At 50.5% G+C, this 21,635-nt stretch overlaps 6 protein-coding genes and 1 non-coding gene across 10 annotated transcripts; 4 read left to right on the top strand and 3 right to left on the bottom strand.

Annotated features, from left to right (window-relative positions):
* Positions 1 to 254: 254 nt before the first annotated feature.
* On the top strand, positions 255 to 335 carry H257_05660. Its single transcript has one exon. It is a non-coding gene; the product is annotated as a tRNA-Ser (tRNA).
* A 122-nt stretch (positions 336 to 457) lies between these two features.
* H257_05659 (hypothetical protein) lies at positions 458 to 942 on the top strand. Its single transcript, XM_009830596.1, has 3 exons — positions 458 to 634; positions 682 to 794; positions 845 to 942. The coding sequence occupies exons 1-3, from the start codon at positions 524 to 526 to the stop codon at positions 897 to 899; spliced, it is 279 nt and encodes a 92-aa protein (XP_009828898.1). The 5' UTR covers positions 458 to 523; the 3' UTR covers positions 900 to 942.
* Positions 943 to 1,089: 147 nt separating this feature from the next.
* H257_05658 lies at positions 1,090 to 2,082 on the top strand. 2 transcript variants are annotated; one of them, XM_009830595.1, is made up of 6 exons: positions 1,090 to 1,133; positions 1,191 to 1,252; positions 1,302 to 1,440; positions 1,495 to 1,623; positions 1,664 to 1,731; positions 1,778 to 2,082. In XM_009830595.1, the coding sequence occupies exons 1-6, from the start codon at positions 1,097 to 1,099 to the stop codon at positions 1,952 to 1,954; spliced, it is 612 nt and encodes a 203-aa protein (XP_009828897.1). In that variant the 5' UTR covers positions 1,090 to 1,096; the 3' UTR covers positions 1,955 to 2,082. The 2 variants fall into 2 exon arrangements, with proteins under 2 accessions (XP_009828897.1, XP_009828896.1); XM_009830594.1 differs by having other exon boundaries at positions 1,664 to 2,082.
* Positions 2,083 to 2,290: 208 nt separating this feature from the next.
* Positions 2,291 to 5,108, bottom strand: H257_05657 (hypothetical protein; the record flags this gene model as incomplete). 3 transcript variants are annotated; one of them, XM_009830592.1, is made up of 9 exons in its annotated part: positions 2,291 to 2,725; positions 2,786 to 2,898; positions 3,225 to 3,403; positions 3,458 to 3,600; positions 3,854 to 3,945; positions 4,010 to 4,086; positions 4,134 to 4,229; positions 4,282 to 4,438; positions 4,492 to 5,108. In XM_009830592.1, the coding sequence occupies 9 exons, from the start codon at positions 5,106 to 5,108 to the stop codon at positions 2,457 to 2,459; spliced, it is 1,743 nt and encodes a 580-aa protein (XP_009828894.1). In that variant the 3' UTR covers positions 2,291 to 2,456. The 3 variants fall into 3 exon arrangements, with proteins under 3 accessions (XP_009828894.1, XP_009828895.1, XP_009828893.1); XM_009830593.1 differs by having other exon boundaries at positions 2,786 to 3,403; XM_009830591.1 differs by having other exon boundaries at positions 2,291 to 2,898.
* Positions 5,109 to 5,510: 402 nt separating this feature from the next.
* Positions 5,511 to 6,985, bottom strand: H257_05656 (hypothetical protein; the record flags this gene model as incomplete). Its single annotated transcript, XM_009830590.1, has 6 exons — positions 5,511 to 5,657; positions 5,714 to 5,985; positions 6,054 to 6,084; positions 6,451 to 6,525; positions 6,580 to 6,864; positions 6,914 to 6,985. 6 exons carry the CDS (start codon positions 6,983 to 6,985, stop codon positions 5,511 to 5,513), a joined length of 882 nt encoding a protein of 293 aa, XP_009828892.1.
* A 221-nt stretch (positions 6,986 to 7,206) lies between these two features.
* On the bottom strand, positions 7,207 to 13,706 carry H257_05655 (hypothetical protein). The gene is made up of 38 exons (XM_009830589.1): positions 13,502 to 13,706; positions 13,361 to 13,454; positions 13,089 to 13,296; positions 12,966 to 13,045; positions 12,812 to 12,913; positions 12,654 to 12,750; positions 12,456 to 12,586; positions 12,270 to 12,404; positions 12,150 to 12,219; positions 11,937 to 12,103; positions 11,684 to 11,892; positions 11,529 to 11,636; positions 11,339 to 11,483; positions 11,174 to 11,290; positions 11,057 to 11,119; positions 10,916 to 11,000; positions 10,808 to 10,868; positions 10,653 to 10,760; positions 10,534 to 10,608; positions 10,331 to 10,485; positions 10,161 to 10,276; positions 10,051 to 10,110; positions 9,947 to 10,003; positions 9,807 to 9,881; positions 9,503 to 9,747; positions 9,398 to 9,455; positions 9,253 to 9,347; positions 9,085 to 9,199; positions 8,854 to 9,031; positions 8,693 to 8,808; positions 8,524 to 8,620; positions 8,404 to 8,473; positions 8,132 to 8,360; positions 8,007 to 8,086; positions 7,790 to 7,958; positions 7,614 to 7,746; positions 7,436 to 7,560; positions 7,207 to 7,380 (listed from the first exon to the last, which is right to left on the bottom strand). Exons 1-38 carry the CDS (start codon positions 13,658 to 13,660, stop codon positions 7,271 to 7,273), a joined length of 4,497 nt encoding a protein of 1,498 aa, XP_009828891.1. The 5' UTR covers positions 13,661 to 13,706; the 3' UTR covers positions 7,207 to 7,270.
* Positions 13,707 to 21,331: 7,625 nt separating this feature from the next.
* Positions 21,332 to 21,574, top strand: H257_05654 (hypothetical protein; the record flags this gene model as incomplete). Its single annotated transcript, XM_009830588.1, has 1 exon — positions 21,332 to 21,574. One exon carries the CDS (start codon positions 21,332 to 21,334, stop codon positions 21,572 to 21,574), a length of 243 nt encoding a protein of 80 aa, XP_009828890.1.
* Positions 21,575 to 21,635: the final 61 nt, after the last annotated feature.

The following is a 21,635-nucleotide window of genomic DNA, read 5'->3' as shown; positions in this document are numbered from 1 at the left end:
TGACGCTCATCAATCTCAAGCCATCGTTTCAATTCGATACTGTATATTAGCGACGCACTAGCCAAACAACCTTACGTCAACGTTACATTTCGATTATTCTCCGAATCTCCCAAATTGTTCTAATGTTATCCTTAGACAACTTTTAAATATTAGAGGTGTTTACAGTTACTGGTAGCAAGTAATGTCAGTTAGTTTCACTTCATTAGCATGAGCTATAAACTACTAGAAAAAGTGATTTGATCAAAAAATCATATGACAGCTTGGCCGAGCGGTTAAGGCGATAGACTCGAAATCTATTGGGGAAACCCTCGTGAGTTCAAATCTCACAGCTGTCGAATTTTTTTCCATCAACCATCATTATTTTAACCTAATAGTGACATTATTTATACTACATTTGTTATGGTTTGTCGGATTTATTTAATATCAAGGATTTTGTAAGCATTCGTCATAGTTAAAGCGAACGTATTGTATTTCGCTCCACCAATCCAGTCCATTCCCTGCCACCATTCCCTTTTGACCAAACATGGCCGCCTCCACCGCCGCGTCCAAGCTGAACCTGTTCAAAGCTATCTGTGGGAAGCGAAACTTTGGCGTCGGCCAGAAGGTCACCCGCGCCATCTGGGACCGCTTTGAGGTAGGCTTCCCATGCTCTAATCTTTGGTGAACTCACTCGGACGACAGGAATCTCCTTTGTCCACCACGTCCTTCATCGAAATCACACGCGTCGAGCCATCTGCGGACCTTAGCCACGGCAAAGCTTATGGCATCAAGACCTTCCGTGGAGTTTCGGAAGGGTATGCTCGATGCAACATGGCAGGGGATTTGATATCGCTGTACCTTGTAGGAAGGCCCGCCGCGTGGACGGACCTCTCAAGAAGGACTGGCGTATTGTTGTATAATGCAATGATATAAACGTAGATCCATCACATGGTGTACTTCTGACTTATGTCGTCACGTGTAGAACATATTAGCAGCGGTTCGTAGGACGTAGTAGCAGAGATGATCATCTGAACATGCTTGCATGGTGGTGGATAAGCAAAATGACGGATAACTAGAACCTGTTTTCCGGATATTTACTCACATTGGAAATTGACCGATGTCGAACAGTCCGAGTTCTCCGAGCAGTTCCGTGGGTATCAACTGGAGCGCCGCCATGCGATGGATGGGGTAACCTTCTTCTATATCAATAGGAATCACGGATGCTTCGTCCTCCATGAGTGTGCCCTTGCCTTCACCTTCGATGGAAGCCGCGGTATACCCGACTATTTCTGGATGGGTAGCGTGAAAGTGGAGGTTTGTAGGGCTCCATGGTGTTGTCACCGTATCAAGGAATGCAAGGATATACATCCGCGACACCAGCCTTCACTCCCCTCGCGAGTCCCTTGACTCATCCATCTCCTGGCCCGTCGTCGTCACAGGTGTATTCCGCGTCAGGGGCAGGTTCGACACTGTCGGTACACTCTCTCACATTGTGATCTCACTGTCCCTCGTCAGGCTCGAAGCATACAAGTAGCGCTGAAGACGACCTTAGCCTCAAGTTGAGCTCCATCATGAAGGCCCTGGATGCTTGCGTATACCTCGTTCGCAACTTCAACGGCGATCAACAAGTTCAAATGCAGAAAGGTACTGTTTGCCTTCGTTTCCATGACTCATGCCGACGCAGCGGTGCACACGTATGTCCAACGTCTTGCCGAGCTCAACCTGCATCTTCAACACATGCCCCTGAACCACGTACGTCCTTTCATGATGTTCGAACCGACTGGACGTGTCCCCTCAGGCCATTCCGCGGGCCCTGATGGCCTTTCTGGACAAAGTACCCATGGAGAACCCAGAGATATGGACGTTAAAGCAACTGGAACAGTGTGCAGCGGACGCAGCGGCCTTGCGGGGAAAGCTACAGGCGCTGCAGTTGTTGCGCCAGGAGCTCCGCACAGGCCTCGGCCTCGATCCTTGAGAGGCGACAAAAGTCATACAGTATTGTCAAGTCAATTCAAAATTCAGAACACTAACCAAGTGGCCAATCAAATTCACTCTTCAACCATTTCAACATAGAATTAGTGTGTGAATTAAATTAGTGTGATACTGACAAAGAATCGATCGATAGATTTGGCGAATCAACCCAAAAGTTCACGTTTTGGGTAAACCGACAATATATATATTCAGCTATTTCGACATATCGAATAATGTCCAAGGTGTTGGGTGGGCTAACTGTAAATAATAGCTTGGCAAATGATGTTGAATTGCGAAACTATTAATAGTAGGACCCCCCACGTATTTTGGGAGACGTTTTGTCCAACTGTACGGTATAACATGATATTAATGGTTGACAGATATAACTAATACTATTAATAGTATTCTGTAACCTCGTCACTACAACCTAGACCATTTCAACACCGCGCGAACCCTCGACTGGCAACGCAGTCGGAGCGAGGCTCTATATAAAAATTAGGATGTTCTTAGGCGTCCGTGGTCGCGGGGGGTTCCGTGGTCGCGGGGGGTTCCGTCGTCGGCTCCAGCAGCCACGCGTCATGCGCGTAGCGGAGGATGGACTCCTCCATGTTGCCAAAGGGGAAGTCCACCAGCGGAGTCAGGTCGAACAGCTCCTCGTACGCCGTGTCCCGCCCGAAGCACCGCTTAAACGTGGGAAATACTTCGCCGCCGTTGGCCCCGCGGACGTCGTAGTTGTCGTCCACGGTGGGCTTCTTGTACTGTTGCACGTGGTCCCCTGCCCATAGATGGTGAGGAATAGTACTACTAGTAGTAGGCACTATACTACAAAACGTACAAATGCGCGGGGCGTCGGCATACCCCGTCAGCTTGTACGTGTTGCGGTGGAAAAACACAATTTTGCCATGGGGGTCGTGCTGCACCATCGTGTGTCCGCAAAACAAATTGTACCTAAACGGATCGTCCATCATAGTGGAAACGGTTCGATTGAATCATCCACAGGGGTATGTATATAAAAGATATAAAGATTGTCAAGTCGATTCGAAATTGGTGTGCTGTGCTCAATCGAATACAATATCGATCGACCAATCCAAACCCACAACACTATTCAAGTGGCCAATCAAAGAATTCGTTTCGACCATTCAACATCGAATTAGTGTATGCCTGATAATAGTATGAAACAGGTCAATTTATATAAAACATATACACTCGTTCTCGATTATGGATTTGGCAATATACAAATATCCAAATATATTTTGGCCGAGAAAGGATCGTACGTGTGATGCTTGACGCCGGCGCTGCCAGGGGGTTTCTGGATCATATGGAACGGCGTCTGAGACTTCATCCAAGCGAACCGGAATAGGTCCTTATCGCCCCACGCCATGTCGAGGGTCTCGATGAGGCGGGGGTGGTGGAACGCGTAAAACATGAGCGTGCGCAGCGCATCCTTGGATTTCTATCAAAAAATATGTTAAAATATTTCTACAAGTCGATATATATATACTATTACCGATTTGTCCACGAGCACCTGACCAGACTCTTGCTCCATCATGTCGACGAAGGAGACGCCGAGCATGTCCCACAGCACGCTAGTGTTGTGGATGTTGAAGATGGTCTTCTTCATGCGCCAAAAGTCTGGCCAGAACATTGCCCCTATAGAGATCAAGATATATGATACAACCACGATCGCTCGGTTCATATTGTTAATATTGTCGATTTGATACAAATATTTGGGGAGGGGGTGCAATCGAATCGCGCCGACCAAATCGATCCACAATCGATCTGATTGGTTGAATTTCACTGAGAAGATTTTGATTAGCTACTAATTTTGAGCTCATCTGAGGTAGCCAATCAAATCGATTTAAATTCCAACGAGAAACCACTCGAAAGCACAATAACAACTTACCCACTTCGGTGAACTCTGGCATCCCAAACAAGTACGTTGGGTCCACAGTCACAAAGTTATCGCAGTCCAGCAATAGCACTTGGGTGAACGCACTACATACATCATATAGTGTCACACACACTATTTGAGTGGCGTTTCGTTATATAGTGTGTATACCTATGGTACAGCGCGTATGGCTTGACGTAGAAATGCGTGGCATCTGGCTGGACGATCTCCCGCGCATAGATGCCGCCCTAGGAACATAGTCGAGGAATCGAGCGGCGCAGTGGGATGAACCTACCTCGGCGAGAAGAGTCGAGATGATGGGATGCGACGTGTTCATTTCGTCGCGGCGGTACCAGAGTTCCACGGGAAGCTTGCATCCGGTGTCGCGAAGCTACGATAATGAATGTATCAGTGGATAGATGCCATGAAGTGGAAAGGCATACTCGATGGATCGCTGCGTAGACACCCTTCATGACCTTGGGGTAGACAGCCATGACAATGCCTCGAGTCAGGTCCGCCCCTTGCTCGGCCTTGGAAATCGGCGGCGTGCGCTGTCGGACGCGGTATCTTGACGGGAGGTCCGCATAGGCAAAAAAGTCGCTAGGATGAACGTTGTATGTAAGCAACATGTAGCTACGTGGACAAGGAGGTACCCCGTCTGGTTGCACGCGAACTGGGACCCGCCCTTCATGCCAATGCAGGAACTGACAAAGGCGCGGACGACGGTCCCAGTGGCCTTGTGTCGCGCCTCACAGTAGCCAGAGTTGCCTGCCGTGATGACTTTGTCGCATCCTTTGTCCTCGTTCGGCTCCCGCGGACCGTCGGGGTCGCACTCGCCCGTTTGGCGCCATCCGAGGCACTCAAAGTCGTCTGCGGGGTTGGTCATCGACAAATTTTGCCGCCACGGCGGGAGTTTCACGGGAAGGAGCTGATTGTTTGGTTGTCGCATGGTGGGGGTAAGTTCGAGGGGCTGCCGATTGAGAATGCCATCGAGGTATTTGTTCGCAGACGCTCGAAGTCCTCCGCCGGTGGGTGTTGTGGACGACGTCGACGTGAAGGAGAAGACGAGGGCGGCCCAGCAGCACAAACTAACGACTACAGCGAGAAAGAACGGGATCTTGAGATGCCGCAGCTTCATGTGGGATGAGGTAGTGGCGGCGGTGATGGTGGCGAGGGAAGGGAGGTCGCTATGGGTCACCACCACGGGAGGGGAACTGAACGTGTTATCCAACGCAGTCTTGTTAAAGGTATTTAACGCACGTTTAAACATGATGCGATGGGTGATTGTAACAAAAGGTGTGGCTTGGATTCACAAAACGTGGCGCACATTCGTGTCGACCGAGTCACCTCCTTTTGTTATAGAGTCACAAATGGAGTCAAATCAGCAATGGTCATCATCAGAACCGGATGTTGCTGGAACACTTGGTCGTTCCAGCGAGATTGTTCAGATCCTATACATACTCAAGCTGAGCCAGCCACGTCGGAGCATATTCGTCGAGCATTTTGGCTATAACACGTCCGAAGGAAAGAGTTGTGCCGTAGGACAAGAAGTCCACCCATGATCTCTTTCATTAATGTATGACAGTCGACGCATCTGTGGCCTAGTCCTGTTAACACTTCATCGCGGTCTTCCCCACTACTACGTTCCTCAGAGGCAGCATCAAGTCGTCGCTTATTCGGCTTCTTCAGCGCGGACACGGGCGTTGGGGTTGGTCACGCGGATGTTGAGTTGCTCGGCGCGGGTCAAGATCTCCTTGCGCTTGCGGCCAGACACGTTGTGCGCGACTTCGGCGCAGTACTTGCGGTTGTGCATGAGCAACTATCCACATACATCGTAAGCGCTCGTTCCTGTGTGCTTCGGGTCTCAAGAAGTACCATGTCAAGTTCGGCGACGTTGCGGACCGTGAACTTGTAGAAGCCGTTGGGCAACAAGTGCTTGGTCTTGGTGTTGGAGCCGTACCCGACGTTGGGCATGCGGATGGCACCCTTGAAGCGGCGACGGACGCGACCATCGATACCCTTGGGCTTGCGCCACGATTCAGACACGCGCTTGAAGCGGTTGCTCTGGTGGCGCTTGAACTTGGTCACCTTCTTCTTGATGATCGGGCGACGCGCGACAGGGGTGACTTGGACCATGATGATGTCTTCTACACCAGTGTTGTTCCATCAGTCGTCATACTCCTACATTTGCAGCCCTTCGGTCATGCTTCCTTACCTTGCGAATGGGGAAGATGCAAAATACGAGACTTCCGCCCCACCACCAACGGCCGCCCACCAGTGATTGGCCATCAGCCAATCACAGAGCAGAATTTCTTTTAACCAATCCACGCGGTGAATTTTTATCACCAATCAGATCCCTTGCTTGGCGATCCATTAACCAATCAATGGTGAGTATTGACTCCACCAATCCACAACAAGCACTGCGTTATCTGTCCAATCACAGATATCCTTGTTTTAGCCAATCAAATTGGAGTAATTGCAATTCGTCGATATTGCTGCGTTTCGCAACATGGAACTTGGTTGTTCATTTGAAAGCAAGATCATGGGTCGCAGGATATTGATTTAGATTACTTTTTCCGACGGCGAGAAGACGACCTTGTGGGCTCGACTACCTTGGAACGGGGCCGCCCAGGGGCAGTGCGTTGGACCAAGAACGCCTTGGCGGAGTCCGTGAGTACATCTGCCGCCTACGCAACGTCGTCGTGAGATAATTGCTCCGAGTATAGGCAATAGGTTCGTACCGGAGTGGGAGCATTCAACGTCGTGACCTGAATGGTTCCAAATCGACGGACGTGGGTCGCGGGTTTGTGCGCTTTTTTCGGTTTAGCTTCGATCGCCTCCGCATCTGCTTTGTCTTGGGCGAGTTGCTGTTCGACGACTTCTTTCTCCTTACGGGCAGCGGACACAGCGTCCAAGACATCGGCGGGCAACGCAGCGATGGGCTCAACGTGTCGCTTCCGCTTCAACACTGCGGCTGCTTTGGCGGATTGGTGCGCATGCTTCTCCAATTCGCGGGAAGCCAACGCCTGAGCATGCGTCAGATCCTGTGTATAAGCGGTGGAGATGCAAGCTTACCTTGGACTTGGCCACTGCCATCGGCACGGCTTCCGGGGCGTCATCATCGTCGGACTCAGGACTTCGAGGCATCCTTGCTTTGGCTTGGCTAATCGAGTGCGAGTAAATCAAGAATCACTGGCAGCGAGGTATCCGGCAATATCCGGATACGCTCGTTTTGTACCACATCTTTCAAATGCCTCGGATACCAAACAGTCACTTGGAAGCAGGCTACCAATATGGTACCGATTGTTAACTTTGAGGAGCTTTGTCGTGATGAGTATGTTTCACGTAGACTCGCAATACGACACAACGTGGTGTTGTCAATGTTCACATGCACGATACTAGTAGTATATTTCAAGTTAACATGCAACAGCCTCAAAGACTGGCCGAGATAATGGCCAGCACAGTCGCGGGCTCGCATGTCGCCTTGTCGCCAACGTCTCGGTGGTGGCGTCGCCGCACGAGAACGAGCACGACCAGCACCACTACCCCAATACAAACATGTCAATAAGCCATCACTTTGAACAGTGGCGAACGTACGCGCTACACCACCCACAGAGGCTATCGCGGCCATCGCCACGTTGCGCAATCCAGTGCTCACACTCGAATCCGTTTGAGCCAACGACACAACAACGCTAGGACTTACGTCTTCAGCCACGACCGCCCTATGGCAAAATACATCTTGTATAGAACCAACACTATATGGAGACCATCGTACGAGAGTCGGCTGCGGAATGGAGCGGCTGCTTGCAGCGACGCCAGCCACGCTTTGGATGCGTACAGACCCCGAAGCGTCGACGCGTCGTCGGCAGTGGCGACTGTCGTGACCAACACCAGCGTCGTCGCTCCAACTGCATATTTATGGTTAGTAGTTCATGGTTTGGAAAGGCGTACGGGGGTCGGTGATTGACGTGGCAGCATCGACGGACGCGAGGGTCGTTTTCGCGGACGGAATCACATCCGCCACGACTTTGGCCCATGCTTGGGTCAGCGACGGACTCCACAAAGATGGAGGCAGCCCAACGATGGTCGCCTTGGTGTGCACAACGTGCTCTTGGGAGGTCTAGATTGGTTTTGGTGTTAAATCTTGTATGCAAAAGGTGTGTCGAACCGCTTCGGGACCAACGCAGGTCTTGGTGTCCGAGTGCCACGCCGCCGACGGGTCCAAGCAAGCGCGACATTCGTTCGCACCTGTACAAGACATAAGACACTTTTACATTAACATAATGACTGTACCGTGAAAACAACTTTGAGTGGGCTCGTCGCACGCACATGCGATGCACGATGTCGAGTGGCCGGCAGAGTAGTACCCGTCCGCACACGGAAAGCAGTCGCTGGCAGACGCGGCGCCGGCGGGCATGGCCGAGCCTGGTGGACACGTGGCAGCCCCACAGGCATCGGATCCACCGGCGGAAAAGTGGCCGCTGGGGCACCACGCACATTGGCCCATGGGGACGTCCGCACCCTGCAAACGTCAAGTCAAATGGAACGACGTGGGGATAAGGTACCGCAGGGGAGGCAGTTCCCGCTGGGCAATGCGTAGGTCGGCATCGGTGGACCCCGCCAGCAGAAAACGTCCTAAAAGCCAGGTATTGGCCCTGACTTTAAGGGGAATATGGAGGGAGTACCCTGCTGGGCAGAGCACGCAAGTGTCGGTCGGGGATGTGGCGGCGACGGCGTTGGAGGCGGTGCCCAGTGGACACGCCATCGGTTTGCAGATTGCATCTACAGAAACACAAGATGAATATTTTTTATTAATATAATCATGAATATGCTTGATGGATTAGGATGGTATACCATTGCCATAGTACCCTGGGGGGCAGTCGAGGCATATGTTGGTGCCTTCGGCAGCCCCTTGACCGTCGGGGCATGCCAGTTGGGTGCAGGGTTGGTCTTGGCCTGGGCTAAACCACCTAGTATTTATGTCATTAAAAGACGAGTTAGTCAGACTTACGTACCCAGGTAAACATAGCGCGCATTGGCCTTGCGCGCTCGACGCCCCTGCCGGCGACGAAAAGCCCTGGGGGCAGGACGTCTGGCGGTCGCACGACTCGGTGCCGCCTTCCGAGAACGTTCCGGCAGCACACTGAGAGCAATTGGCAGTGGCACTGATGGCCTGCGCAGGCGCGGCAGATCCTAACGAAACCATGAAATCGATCGTACAGTATTGGGATGTTATAGCGAGATACCAGCGACACATTGGGTGGGCGCACACGGAATGGTGCCGCCTGGGCTGAACGACCCAGCGTCGCAGGTGACACAGTCGGCCAGTGGGTCGGTGCTGCCGATGGGTGCAGCAGAGCCCTACGTTCCCCCCAACTGTAACTGGCGAAATCGATGTGATATTGAGATTGTACTGGTGGACAAGTGGTGGGTGCACACGCAGAGTCAAGTCCGCGGCTGTAGTACCCCGCAGGACACGTTGTACAAGCAGAGTTCGAGTCACTTGCACCTATACAGTAGTAGGCATGTTAAAGTTTTTTGTACTGGATTAAAGTATACCTGCAGTGGGGTGGGTTGCATTGGACGCGCTACCAGGAACGCAGTCCATTGCGGCACACTATCGTAAGCACATGTAAGAGTGATGACTTGAACGTGTGGGTGTACCTGGGCTGCACCCCCTGCACTGAACCAGCCGTAGCTGCACCCGGTGCACGTACGAGTGGCATGCGACGCCTTGGTAGCGTTAGAGGAAGTGCCAGGCGCACACAAGGTGGGTCGGCATACATCCGTCCCGCCTGCCGAGAACGTCCCAGGACCGCACGCTTTGCATTCGTCTGATGCTGACGTCATATTAACCACAGGTTCAAACCCAGGCAGACACTTGGAGTCCACACATGGCACGGTGCCGCCTATGGTAATATTCGATTTAAACATCGCAAAATGACGAAGATACATGGTTTAGACGAACCTGGACTGTACGTTCCCAATGTACACGCTTGGCATTGGGCAATGGGGTCGACGGCCCCCAAGGGTGACGCCGAGCCTAATTGGATCATGCATGCACTTAATATATCTGAATATATGGGATATATATAATTATAGACGTACTTGGGGGGCAAGTGGTATTGGCGCACGGCCCCGCGGTTGTGCCATCACTATAGGTGCCTAAAGATTATACTGGTGAGTATAGCAACAAATCGCAAATTCCGCACCAGCAGGACACACTTGGCAGCTAGTCAACGAATCTTTGGCTCCCAGTGGGAAGAAGGCGCCTACACATTCATATGATGCATAATGTGCCTGTGTGAGTGAACATGTCCACCTGCAGGACATCGCGCCTGCTTGCACTGATCCGCCCCGCCGGCACTGAAGTACCCTTCGGCGCACGGCAAGCAGTTGCCCTTTTCCAAGTCGGACCCTTCGACGCTGGACGCCGTGCTATACAAGTAATCATCGAGTGAGTATTATATCGACCGTAGAAAGGTGCTGTACCCGACAGGACAAGCGGTGGGCGTGCACGGTTGATCGTCGCCCAGGCTAAACTCCCCCCGACCACACACTTGGCAGTTGGACGTGGGGTGGGTAGCTCCCACGGCGGCGCCGGACCCCGGGGCACACGCCGTCGGCTTGCAAATCGAGTCTCCGTCCTGATTGGCGTAGTAGTGAACGATTGGGATTGAAATCGACGTACGTACCGAATACGTGCCAGGAGGACACGTGGAGCATTCCGCGGAGCTTTCCGTGGCGTACTCGCCAGGCGGACACGCGATCTGTATAACGACGTCAGGTGTGGAAAAAAGGAAGACATACGCACCGGAAAGCAAGGCGACGAGCCCCCGTTGGACGAAAATCCGACGTCGCACGGCCCGCAGTCGGTGGCAGACGTCGCGTTCACGTGGTAGCTCCACCCAGGCAAACATTCCTAAACGAATGTAAAAGGACGACTCTTATGCTTTTTTGTTTATTTACCGTCGGATGGCAATCAGGCTGACCTTCGGACGAGTACGTGCCTTCAGGGCACGCTGCGCAACTAGATCCAAGAATATTAATTCACGACGAATCGGATTTTAGTATTACCTCAGTGCATTCTCGCCACCCGTTGAAAACGAACCGGCTTGGCAAGGAGTGCATTCGTCGATGGAAACTGTTGGCCCATCCGAGGCTACGTACCCAATTACACATTAAAACGACGACTAGTTTGGCTTGAAATCGACTGACCTATGCTGCCAGGAGCACAATTCACCAACGCACAGGCCATCCCACTCCCCGTTCCATACCAACCTAGCGCCATAACGTTCAGGTAAAACAAATTGCTAGGGATGGGATAATACATACCTCTTTCACACTGGGTGCACGTGTCTGTTGGATGGGTGGCGCCCACCACCGTGGAGCTAAACCCAGGAGGGCATTCCATGGGCGCACACAGGGTGGCTTCGCCTCGTCCAAACGTGCCTGCACAACAGTCTTCAATAACCGATAAAAACTAACCTACAAACATACCTGCGGGACACAACGCACACCCATCCAAATCACTTTGCCACGCCGATCCACGAGCGCAAGTCGCGGGCTCGCACGGGGCCTGTCCGCCTGCAGACAGGTACCCCGGGGCACACGCGTCGCAGTTGGCAGTGGGGTCCACGGCACCCTACATTGCATGATGGAAACTATCGTGGTTGGTGGAAGGAGGTACCTTTGGACTAGAGGTGTGACGCGCACACGTGGTGGGGCTGCAGCGGTTGTGCTGGCCGTACGTGCCTTGGGGACAGATCGTGCAGTCGCGGCTGTGGGTCGCGCCAGCCTAAAAACACACAACTCAGGTATGATAACGTCATCCGATAACGCCACCGTGGCTTCCCATCCATCGTCGCAGTTGGCCGGGGCACAAATTTCCATGGAAGCGTTGCGAAAGTCGCCGTAGCTGCACTGGGTGCACGTGAGTTGTACCCCTCCTTCGTTCGTCCAGCCGTCGTCACAGGGCACGCAGTCCGACGCATTGCTAGCATCCTTCCGAGGTACAGAGCTGGGGGGGCACTGTGTGGGTTCACAAGGAATCCCTAACAAGATGGAGTTTAACATGAGAATTTAAAACCACAAGTACCTTCGCCAGGACTAAAAGTCCCGAGGGGGCATGGGGTACACGTCCTGCCGTCCACTGTTGGCGCGAATCCCTGAGTGCAGTTCGGAGCGCCGCAAAGCGCTGCCCCTCCCACGGAGGTTTGAGTCGCGGGACATGCTTCGCAGTCCGTGGCGGACGTGGCATGCTCTCTAAAAAGATATGATCAACTAGAACTAGAGACGACACAATTCGTACTTGGCTTGGTTGCCAAGTGGACACAACGCTGGCTGGCATGTTAGCGAAGTGTTTTCGTGTGAATACCAGCCTGTGACGATCATCGTGAGTGTTTTGTGGTTTGAAATATAATATGGGAACCTCGGGGACAAGGAACACAGGCAGCGCCATTGGCTGCCAAAGCACTAGGTTCAAAGCCCGCAGGACAAGTAAACGAAGTACACGTCGCGGCTGCACCCCCTGCTGCAAACGTGCCTCGAGCACACTCGACACAGCCTAGTTTTATTTGGTGACATTCAAACCTTTAAACGAAGATAATTTGGTTACTGGAAACTGGATCGACTCCCAAGGCTGGGGCGTACGTGCCCGGGGGACAGTCAGCAGGCAAGCAAGTGTCGCCGGCCGCGTAAGTGCCTGCTCCACAAGGCGTACACGTGTTGTCCGCCGTCGAGACAGTCCTGCACGCAGTGACGATAAGTTTGCATGGCCGAACGCGCAATACAATCGGTCAGTACATAATCCTACCCGTTGGGGCAAATCTGACAAGAAGATGTGGCGTCGGTAGCCAATAAAGTAGCCACCGACCCCAGTGAGCACGCAGTAGGTGCACAAGGTTCCGCCCCTATTTGGACAATGCATATGAATGTTGTACCGACAAGTGGTTCGCTAGACTACGGACTCACCGCCGGGAGAAAACGTGCCCAAAGTACACGGCCTACAATCCGACACCGACGTGGCAGGCACTTGCGGCTCACGCCCTGCAGCGCACTGGAGCGCAGCGCAATCTGCAGCCAATGGTCACGTTTCAGCAGTCAGGACGCGAATTGTTCAAAGTACCGGCGGTGCCATTAGGAAACGTGCCCCGAGGACATGGAGTGCAGTCAGTGGTGGAGGTCGGCGCGGCGTTGGGAATCGCACTACACACCAAGTCAGGACACAAGGTGAGGATAAGCAGCGTACCCTGGGGCACACTGCAGTGGCGTGCAGTAGGTCGACCCAGCGGGGGCGTACGAATTGGAGGGACACGGCACACAGCGACTGCTGCCGCCTTCTCCGCTCGTCCGTTCGTCGCAAGGAGAGCAAGAGTCCGTGGCGTCCGTGGCTCCGACTACTGTGCTAGCCGAGCCGGGAGGGCACCGCAGTGGTTGGCACAACGACGTGCCAGTAGCTACAGGAAATCAATATCGTCGTGAGAGGTTTATTTCACGGCAACGCTTCGTCGTGAACACTACCGTCATGGTAATAGCCCGATACACATAGCAAACAATCGGTAGCATTCGCGGCGTATCCTGCTGGCTCAGAGCCTGGCCCACACGACACTGGAAACTATTGCAAAACAGGTTGCCAGAGTATTCAGGTTTACGATACTATACCTGACATTGTCCGAGTGACCCATCGTTCCAAGTGCCGTAGCTGCAGGGTAAACAATCAGACGACGACAAGCTTGCCGGATAATGACCCACGTCACAAGCTGATGCCATGGCCAGCAGCCACACGGCGCGAGCCAAATGGCCCATAGGTGGAGGGTGCATTTCGAACGATCACAGCAAATGGTGTTGTGGCAACGGAACTTTATCGACATTGTTCGCATCGAACGTTTGGGCAGTCCTTCGAATAATAGACGCGTCATTAATACAGTATGCTTGCATGCTGTTTCGTGAGATTACTGTAGTGAAGCAGGATAACGAAATCTTGGATAAAAAACAGAGTTTATTGTGATAACGTTACTGTAAGGTGATTCATGTAATTCCCGGCCAGCTTGGCCTACTTTCTGATGTGTGTGCCATACAGTATCGTCACCCATTCATCCGATGAGGCTGCGAAAACATGCATTTTGAAGGGCGTGACGAGTACAATTCCTCATTAAAACAGTTCCACTGTTGTTTTGACCCGAAATACTGTTTCAATGAGATTTATAAGGAACTTGGTATGCTCAGACCACCTCACCTCTTACTAGGGCATCGCTAGGTGCACTTAGAGCCGGAGATTTAGCATCGTATGTACTCACTCTGTGGGGTTCGGTTTGTGTGGTGGTTGCTTTACTGTTGGTACTTTGTATCCGGATGAAATAATTCCGTTTTTGCAACATTTTTTCATGTATTTGTTCGCTTTGGGAGTTTTTTCACTTTGTTGATGTCGCCTGTTTTGTTTCCGGGTGTCTCTTTGGTGGTGGCATTTTTCAAATTGGCTTCTGGTGTCGTTCTTGCGTGTGTGTGCGTTTTGTATTCTTGATTTGGGTGATTCGGTCCTGAGCACTTTTTCGTTATGTTCTGTTTCAAGTTTTGCGGTGCTTACATTTCGATCGTGCCCGTCGTCTCGCCGTGTCTTTCGTTTTCGTCGTTGTCCATCTTATTTCTTGGAAGCCTTTGATATACGAGTAGTAATTTTGTCGGCTGCTTGTCGGTCGCTGTTTGTGATTGTCTTGGCGTTTGGTGGTGGGCGGGCTTTATCTGAATCGCTTTTGTGGTGTTCTGGCTTGCACCCCATGACATTATGTCCTGACCTGTTTTTGTATGTGTGGTTCTTTTTCCGATCGTCTCGTTTTCTATGGACGCGGTGCGGATCGAAAGTTGTGTGGATTCTGGTTTTGTTCTTGATTTCGTCTGTTCTGTTGATGGTTTCGAGGTGCCTGTCATTCTTTCTGCGATGTTGGCTGATGTCGGTCCATTTTCTTTCCTGGTGTGGCATCTCACTGCTGCTTTTTCATCCGATGGTGGCGTCCTTTTTTTCACTTTGTTGGCATCTGTTGGGGCAGCCTTTGGGGCGATGAAGTATTTGGATTTTTTGCTCTTTTCTTGTCTACTCGTTCATTTTGTGCGCTTTTTGGTTGCTTCCCTCCCTTCGCGTATTGCTTTTTTTCCGGTTTGTCCTGTTGGTTCAGTTTCCGAGCTGTTTTTTGGCATGCATTCAACGGTCTTCCTATCTGTGATGGAGGCTTTGCATCTCCGTCTTGTTGTTGTTTCTGCAGGTATCGGATGTAATGCAGCTTCGAAAACTCCTTGCGGATTTAGGTTGCGTTGCTTTTATCTTTTCTATGTGCAGTGCGCCTATTTTTCTCGTTATGGTTTTTGTTTATATATTCTTTTTGGATGTGCGGTTGCGCGTCTTTCTTTGTTTGTTTTTTGTCTTTTGGTTCTTTTGTTTTTTTCTTTGTTTTTCCATTTCGCCCACGTGTTTTGCATGCGGTGATGCTTGTTGCTTTTGTTGCCTTTTTTGTTTTTGTTTGCGCGGTTGTTCTGGGTCCGTTGGGCCTTTCGCGCCGTCCGCATTCGTGGTTGTTTTTGGCCGTTGTCGTCGGGTTGGCTGTTGTGTGGAGTACGATGGCTGGTTGCGCTGCAACCTGCGCTGCAGTCAAGCAACGTGTGACAGCATTGTGTCCCGCGTGACGAGCTGTTGGCTAGATGCCAACCCCCGGCTGCATTACAACACCGTATTTGGTAGCTCTGCACTGTGTGACCCATTCAGATGTCTTCGCGACTTCTGAACAAGTGTCCGGCATCAGCGCAACACGAACTCACTGCTACGTTTGGCCAAGTTTCACGTACACTGTTAACATACCTTTCCGATACCATTGCGTTGCCTTAAACATCGCCCGTGGTCGGCAGTTGCCTGTGGGTTTGAACGTCTTGGTGGGATTCCAAACGCTATTTGGATGATCGATGGCAGCTTGATAGCCGTCTAACGATTTTATGACCACGAAGGGTAGTATTGTCGCAAGTGCTTTTTTATTTATCTCGATGAGAAAATTATCCTATGTAGGGGTCGTCGTCGATCACAAGATGAGATTTATGTCGTTTTCCATCCGCTCCGGTTCACAAAACGACAAATCGTTGTCCAACCGCTCGCAATTTGGATTAGTCGCTCACAAAGTAAGCTAGTTGGAGTCGGTTCCTTGTTGGATTCACATTTTGTTAGGTTATTCCACCGGGGACATTTTTCCTTGCCGACTGTGGCTATAAGTTTTTCGAACATGCCGAATGGAAGCACACTGGGGGCGATATCACCAGATCGAGCCAGAGGAATTGAGTTGATGGCGACCAAGCTGTCAGTGCTAGCAATGCCTTAAAAACATAGATTGCGCTTGTGTAACAAAATAAATGAATAATCAACTTTCCATGTTATTGATTGTTATTCAAGCCCTTGAGATGCGTTAGTAGTTCACGCTGAATAGCATTGCCATTCAAAATATTTCCCTACAATGCCGCATGGATTTTTCGGCTTCTGTCATACTTTCAACAAGGGCGTCCAACTTTCCATTCGACGCATTCAAACTACCAATCGAGAGAATGTCCCTGGCAGGGAGATGTGGTCACTGATGGCATGGAGGGCTGCGCAGCGGTCATGCCATAGCTGCCGTAGGGAGTGGCCGCGGACGAGCCATCAGTGACCACATCTCCCCGCCAGGGACTTTCCCTCTCTTACTCCAGGCCGTGGCACAAGATCTTGCGGCGGGGTTATCTTCGCAAGTCGTTTTGTATCGATTCATGACGTCAAGCGTCGTGAACCCTAAGTACGAATATGAATGCATAACATTGTCATCGTATACAACATCATTACATGTGTTATTATCTACACTGCATTGAAATATCGTACCGACTCGAAACGACCGCAGGCCACCATTACCTACGCGCGGGGCTTGCCATCAACTTTTTCCACGCCAAATACGAATGGGTGATGGATTTCTTGATCTTCTTGGGCGGTTGGCAGATCCCAATGTTGCAACGCTTCTTCAACAGCCGGCACAGTACTTTTGTGGTACAACTCCTTGGTTCGCACATAGTTGATGGATTGTTGCACTTGCCGGAGAGTAGGACACGCTGCATCATCATAATTGCCCGACTGAAAGTGTACGCGCAGCATCTTGAAAAGGGTCTTCGCCGATCCATGACCGCAGGTCGTGTAACATGTCTTCGCTCACCTATTGGCACCAATATCAGAATCATTGTTATGAATTGTTACCACCCAAGTTCGTACATGGGGCTTGACCGGTGATGCTATTCCATCCTCACCCATCCTGTGGTATCCACACATACTGACAACAGTAGTACTGGACACTTGACAAGTTTGGATCTTGTACGCAGCCTCACACCGCGGTATTCATTCGTCGTTGGTGTGACATATTTGGCTGGTGCACCTAGTGTACTGTGACTTCATTTGATGAGGCTGGGCAAGGTGCGTGTAGTGCTCGTCAACATGAACCAATGTGCATGCGTCGCTGTTTGAATGTGATACACCAATGCGAGGTAGTGTTAGTCGGAACGAGGGAAACTCGTCACTTGGTAGCGTATGAACGTGGCGAAACGCGGTCATGGGTGTAATGATGATATTGGACATGTAGAGTTTCCTTTGAATAAATTGAGGATAATTCAATCGTTACATTGAAAGATTCGTATACTTGTGGAGTAGCAAATTGTAAAAAACTACCCAAGAGATACGTAAATGGGTTAAATAAGTTACGTTAACAGTAAGTTACATGTGTATTTCTGTTGTACGAAACCGTACAGTAGCCAATTATAAAAAACTACCTGATCGTTTCACACTTCGTCATTCTGTCCTGTCAGCATGGACGATGATGTCGCTACGCACAACGTTGTGTTTGGCGATGGGCATGAATGTGTCCCGTTCAAGATAGGAGAAGGCTACTCCGGAGCAAGACGGATCGTAAAGAAATGCTTCGTGTGCGTTGGTAACATGAACAGGGGCACTACAAAATACTGTTCTATTTGTCGGGTGCCTGTCTGTGCCACAAACAACGAACCCACAGTCGATTGAATGTAGCTCAAAATCGGTAAATCACAGATCCGTCACGTTATGTATATAAAATCCACATACATATAGTACATCGATTAATCTTATCTTGTAAAATCCATGGAATGCAACGAATCAGATGTCTTAGATTTAGTTGCGACGGTGGTGGCAAGCACTACATCGGTCTTCATCAGTAGGAGTCGCGACAAGCTCTACCGTGATTGGTTGCACTGGCACTACAACTGGCGCGTCTACTCCTAAAGCACTAAGCACGTCGTATGCGTCAACGCCAACTTTGCGACCTATTTGCATCATCAACAAAAGAGTCGCCTTCGCTACGAGTCACGTCAACAAATTCTATCATCATACGACATCGTCCTCGTTAGATGGAGCGTCCTCGAGTGGGGGGCGTCGATCTTGGCTCCAAATCTTTCGCGGCCGTTGCGGACCCACTCCAACTTATGGACAGACACAACATGTGTATTGAACCCATCGTTGGAGTGCTGTCACGTCTTGTCACATGCCACGCTGTCGTCGATCTTGCACAACCACTTTCGTCTGTAATTGCTCCGTTGGCTCGACATTTTCGCAATGGTGACATAGCTGGTGAGGCTAAATCCAGATAAATCGTCCGGATAATGTTACGTCCATTCGATTGGGAGTACTTGATTGGCAGCTGCATATAGTGCTGTTGTACAGGGAACGACGGAATGCAAGGCCTACTTTGTCTTCGAGTCCTACGTGAATTGGATCATTTGATTGGATTGCTAACTTCGATGTACGTTTCGTTTTGAGCCAATCAATGCGCAATTTTGAAATTTTTATTCACGCTGAGTGACGTCAATTCATTTTATTGCAGGTAATTATATTGTGTAGTATGATTTCCCACCGATATGGCTTCAAACGACAACAATATGGGATGTAAAGAACCAGGTAATCGGTTTACGATGTGTGTCCTACACAAAATATATGAATGGATGGATGATTCCAGTCGCGGTAGCTCAATGGTTAAGGGTTACGGCATCAAAGTAATAGAGGAAGGGGCCCGGGTTCAATTCCCAGGAAGTGTCAAACCTTTTCCAATTATTTTACATTAATCTAAATCCTGTTACAAGAATGAAGATAACTTAAATAATTAATTGGACATCCTTCAGTGAGGGAGAGCTTTCTCGAAACTGCGGCGAATCTCTTGGCTCGACACAAGGTCCCATGCTGCAATCGACCACTTCACCAATGCCATTCGCTTTTGTCGCGAGGTAAGCGAAAATGGGTCGTCATCATCACCAACAATGATGTCTTCGAGCAGCCACAAGTTACGAAGGTTGCGCTTAAACGGCGCCATCACCCCAACGTCAAGGGGTTGACACACCGACGTCGCGTTCGGTGGCAACGCACACAGGTGGGCTCCTAGCTCCTCGTACATCATGTTGTACAACTCACCCGACACATGTGACTCAAGGTTATCCAGCAGCACGACTGACGGCTTCTCGATGGCTTCGCCGAGGACATCCCGAAGGTACGTGGCCCATACACGCTTGTCCATCCAGGCACGCTCCTGAACCACGTAGTGATGGCCGGGAGGGAACGTGCTGAGCTCGTCGATGCGACCGCCAGGCACCCCCTTCATGATGAAGAGGATGGGCAGCTTGGTCCCATCAGCTCGTACCGTGAGTACCGCCGTCATGCGAAGCGAATGCTTCTCCCGGCTCAAGATATTGGACCTTCCGCCTCGCACCACCCAAATGTAGCGCGGCGGCATGTCGTAATAGATGCATGTTTCATCAACGTTGTACACGCACTTCTTGCCGTACGCAATGTACTCGCAGTGGAACTCCGCGGCGAAGTCGCTCTACACCTCAGCAAGATCGGCTTGCTTGACCTTGTTGTTGGTGGGACGCTGGCGGGAGAAGCCGTGACGATAGCAGAAGCGCTGGGGTAGGCGGAAGAGAGAGTCGTACGACGTCGACTGTTTCTTGGTGGCGAGGTAGTTGTTCAACCACTTACGCTGGTTGGCCTTGATCCACAGGATGAGATGCGTTGTCGTGAGGGCACGCTCGTTGTCGCGGACATGGTTTATGAACTCGATGAGTCCTGGTGGGTCTGGAAAGACCTCGTATCTTCCACCAGGCTCAAGCTTAATATTTTTCAAGTTACCGTCGTACGCTAGAATCTCGTGTCTTTGGGACATCCAATTGCGCAACGTGCGTCGCGAAACGTCCAGTGCTGCGGACACCTTGTAGTCGGACATGGTTTCCAGCATTCCAAACGCTTGGAGCTTCGTCGATATTGGACACCCCCGTCGTCTCATTTTTAATTGGGCTTGTCGTGGAGAATTTTTTTGTATTGAAACTGCCGGGAAGTATTTTAATTCCGCCAATCATCAAGCTGTATTTATTCATTCAAACGTGATTGGATGTTGTCTACCATTACACCAATAAATCTTCGGTAGGCCTTGCATTCCGTCATTCCCTGTATTAGTTTTGAACGTTTTAAACAGGAACTATAGTGGAAACCATGCGTTACACCTTCCCGTTATTTGAGCTGTCTCGCAGGAACTTTAAACGGTTATCGCATATCTACTCTCCTACTAACCACAATGCAGTAACGTCACCGCACTATATTTCCTTCCTCCTGGCGGGTGTGGCCTGTCCGTTTGTAACGGTCGTCTGGTTTTCAATCTTTTTCCCTCGATTTTTCTGGCCCCTACCCTCATCTAATATCCGTCATCCGGATATTCTCACCTGAAACTGGACAGCTCTGGCTGTCAGGACCAGAAAATTATAAGACACAGATGGCTCGAACCATGGACCACTCGCTTACGAAGCGTTTTCACTGCCGTCTGAGGTAGGGAGGACCCCAAGTTATGATTGTGATTGGCCACTCGTGGCTGGGAATAGATCACCTTAAAAAATCAATATAACGTTAAGGCATCTCTGGAAGGCGGCTCGGGGGAACTTCCAAATCTCCACGCTCAGACAACTTTTTCAACCTCTGAAACTTGGAGATTGAAGCTGAAATAATGCTTTACAACCTTATACCGAATGCATTGTGTTTTGCAGTCGTGTTGCACGAGAAAAACCAATCAAATTTGATACCATTTTGAGAATCGATTTATGACACATGTTGTTATCTTGCTCAAAGTGTGATCATTGCTTACAACTTTTGTGTTTTTAATTATAGAAGAACATCCGTCCTTTATAAGGGGCTCTTCCACGTACAATCGTAATTGAAACCAAAAATGCGCTACCAAGTAAAATTGTCCTTGTTTGATCATCGATTTGTCGTGTTTTGACCATGAATTTCACTTTAACGTGATTGGTCAGCGCCAATTTCGTCATCACTTTCTAGTCGCATTTGTCGTCGATATTCCGTTGCATACGGTAACCATAGCGAATTGTCAATATTGACCAATCGCCCTCGACTTTCACTGGTGCACACACAGTCATTCATTTTCAATGGCAGCGCGAACAAAGGCCAAGACGCCCATGAAGAAGGAGTTGACCGAGCGTCTTGCCCGACTGGAAGCTGCGAACACAGTCGGCAATTTTGGTTCTCTGAGCACGGAAGACGAAGTCGCTCAAAACAAGAAGCTCATGTGGAGGGTGGACATGGTGCAAATACTCCTCGAGCTTCGGTTACGCACATTCTCGGCCGCATTCGGCGGCTCCAAAAGCAATAAGCAGTTTTCCATGCTCTAGGAGAAGATTGCACTGCGGCTCAGCGTTGTGTTGGGGGTTGCTGTATCACACTATACGCCCT

Source organism: Aphanomyces astaci (genome assembly GCF_000520075.1).
Source record: "Aphanomyces astaci strain APO3 unplaced genomic scaffold supercont1.11, whole genome shotgun sequence".
Lineage (NCBI taxonomy): Eukaryota > Oomycota > Saprolegniomycetes > Saprolegniales > Verrucalvaceae > Aphanomyces > Aphanomyces astaci.
Note: the sequence above shows the minus strand (reverse complement) of the source record. Positions and strands in the feature narration are given on the sequence as shown.

Coding starts and splice junctions, on each gene's coding strand:
- H257_05659 (XM_009830596.1), top strand. CDS start 524: ATGGCCGCCTCCACCGCCGCGTCCAAGCTGAACCTGTTCAAAGCTATC. Junction 635..681: donor CCATCTGGGACCGCTTTGAG/GTAGGCTTCCCA, acceptor CTCGGACGACAG/GAATCTCCTTTGTCCACCAC. Junction 795..844: donor TTCCGTGGAGTTTCGGAAGG/GTATGCTCGATG, acceptor TGTACCTTGTAG/GAAGGCCCGCCGCGTGGACG.
- H257_05658 (XM_009830594.1), top strand. CDS start 1,097: ATGTCGAACAGTCCGAGTTCTCCGAGCAGTTCCGTGG. Junction 1,253..1,301: donor CACCTTCGATGGAAGCCGCG/GTATACCCGACT, acceptor GGAGGTTTGTAG/GGCTCCATGGTGTTGTCACC. Junction 1,441..1,494: donor GTATTCCGCGTCAGGGGCAG/GTTCGACACTGT, acceptor GTCCCTCGTCAG/GCTCGAAGCATACAAGTAGC.
- H257_05655 (XM_009830589.1), bottom strand. CDS start 13,660: ATGCACCCTCCACCTATGGGCCATTTGGCTCGCGCCGTGTGGCTGCTG. Junction 11,893..11,936: donor GACTTTTAGTCCTGGCGAAG/GTACTTGTGGTT, acceptor CCATCTTGTTAG/GGATTCCTTGTGAACCCACA. Junction 9,456..9,502: donor GTGCAGGGGGTGCAGCCCAG/GTACACCCACAC, acceptor TGCTTACGATAG/TGTGCCGCAATGGACTGCGT.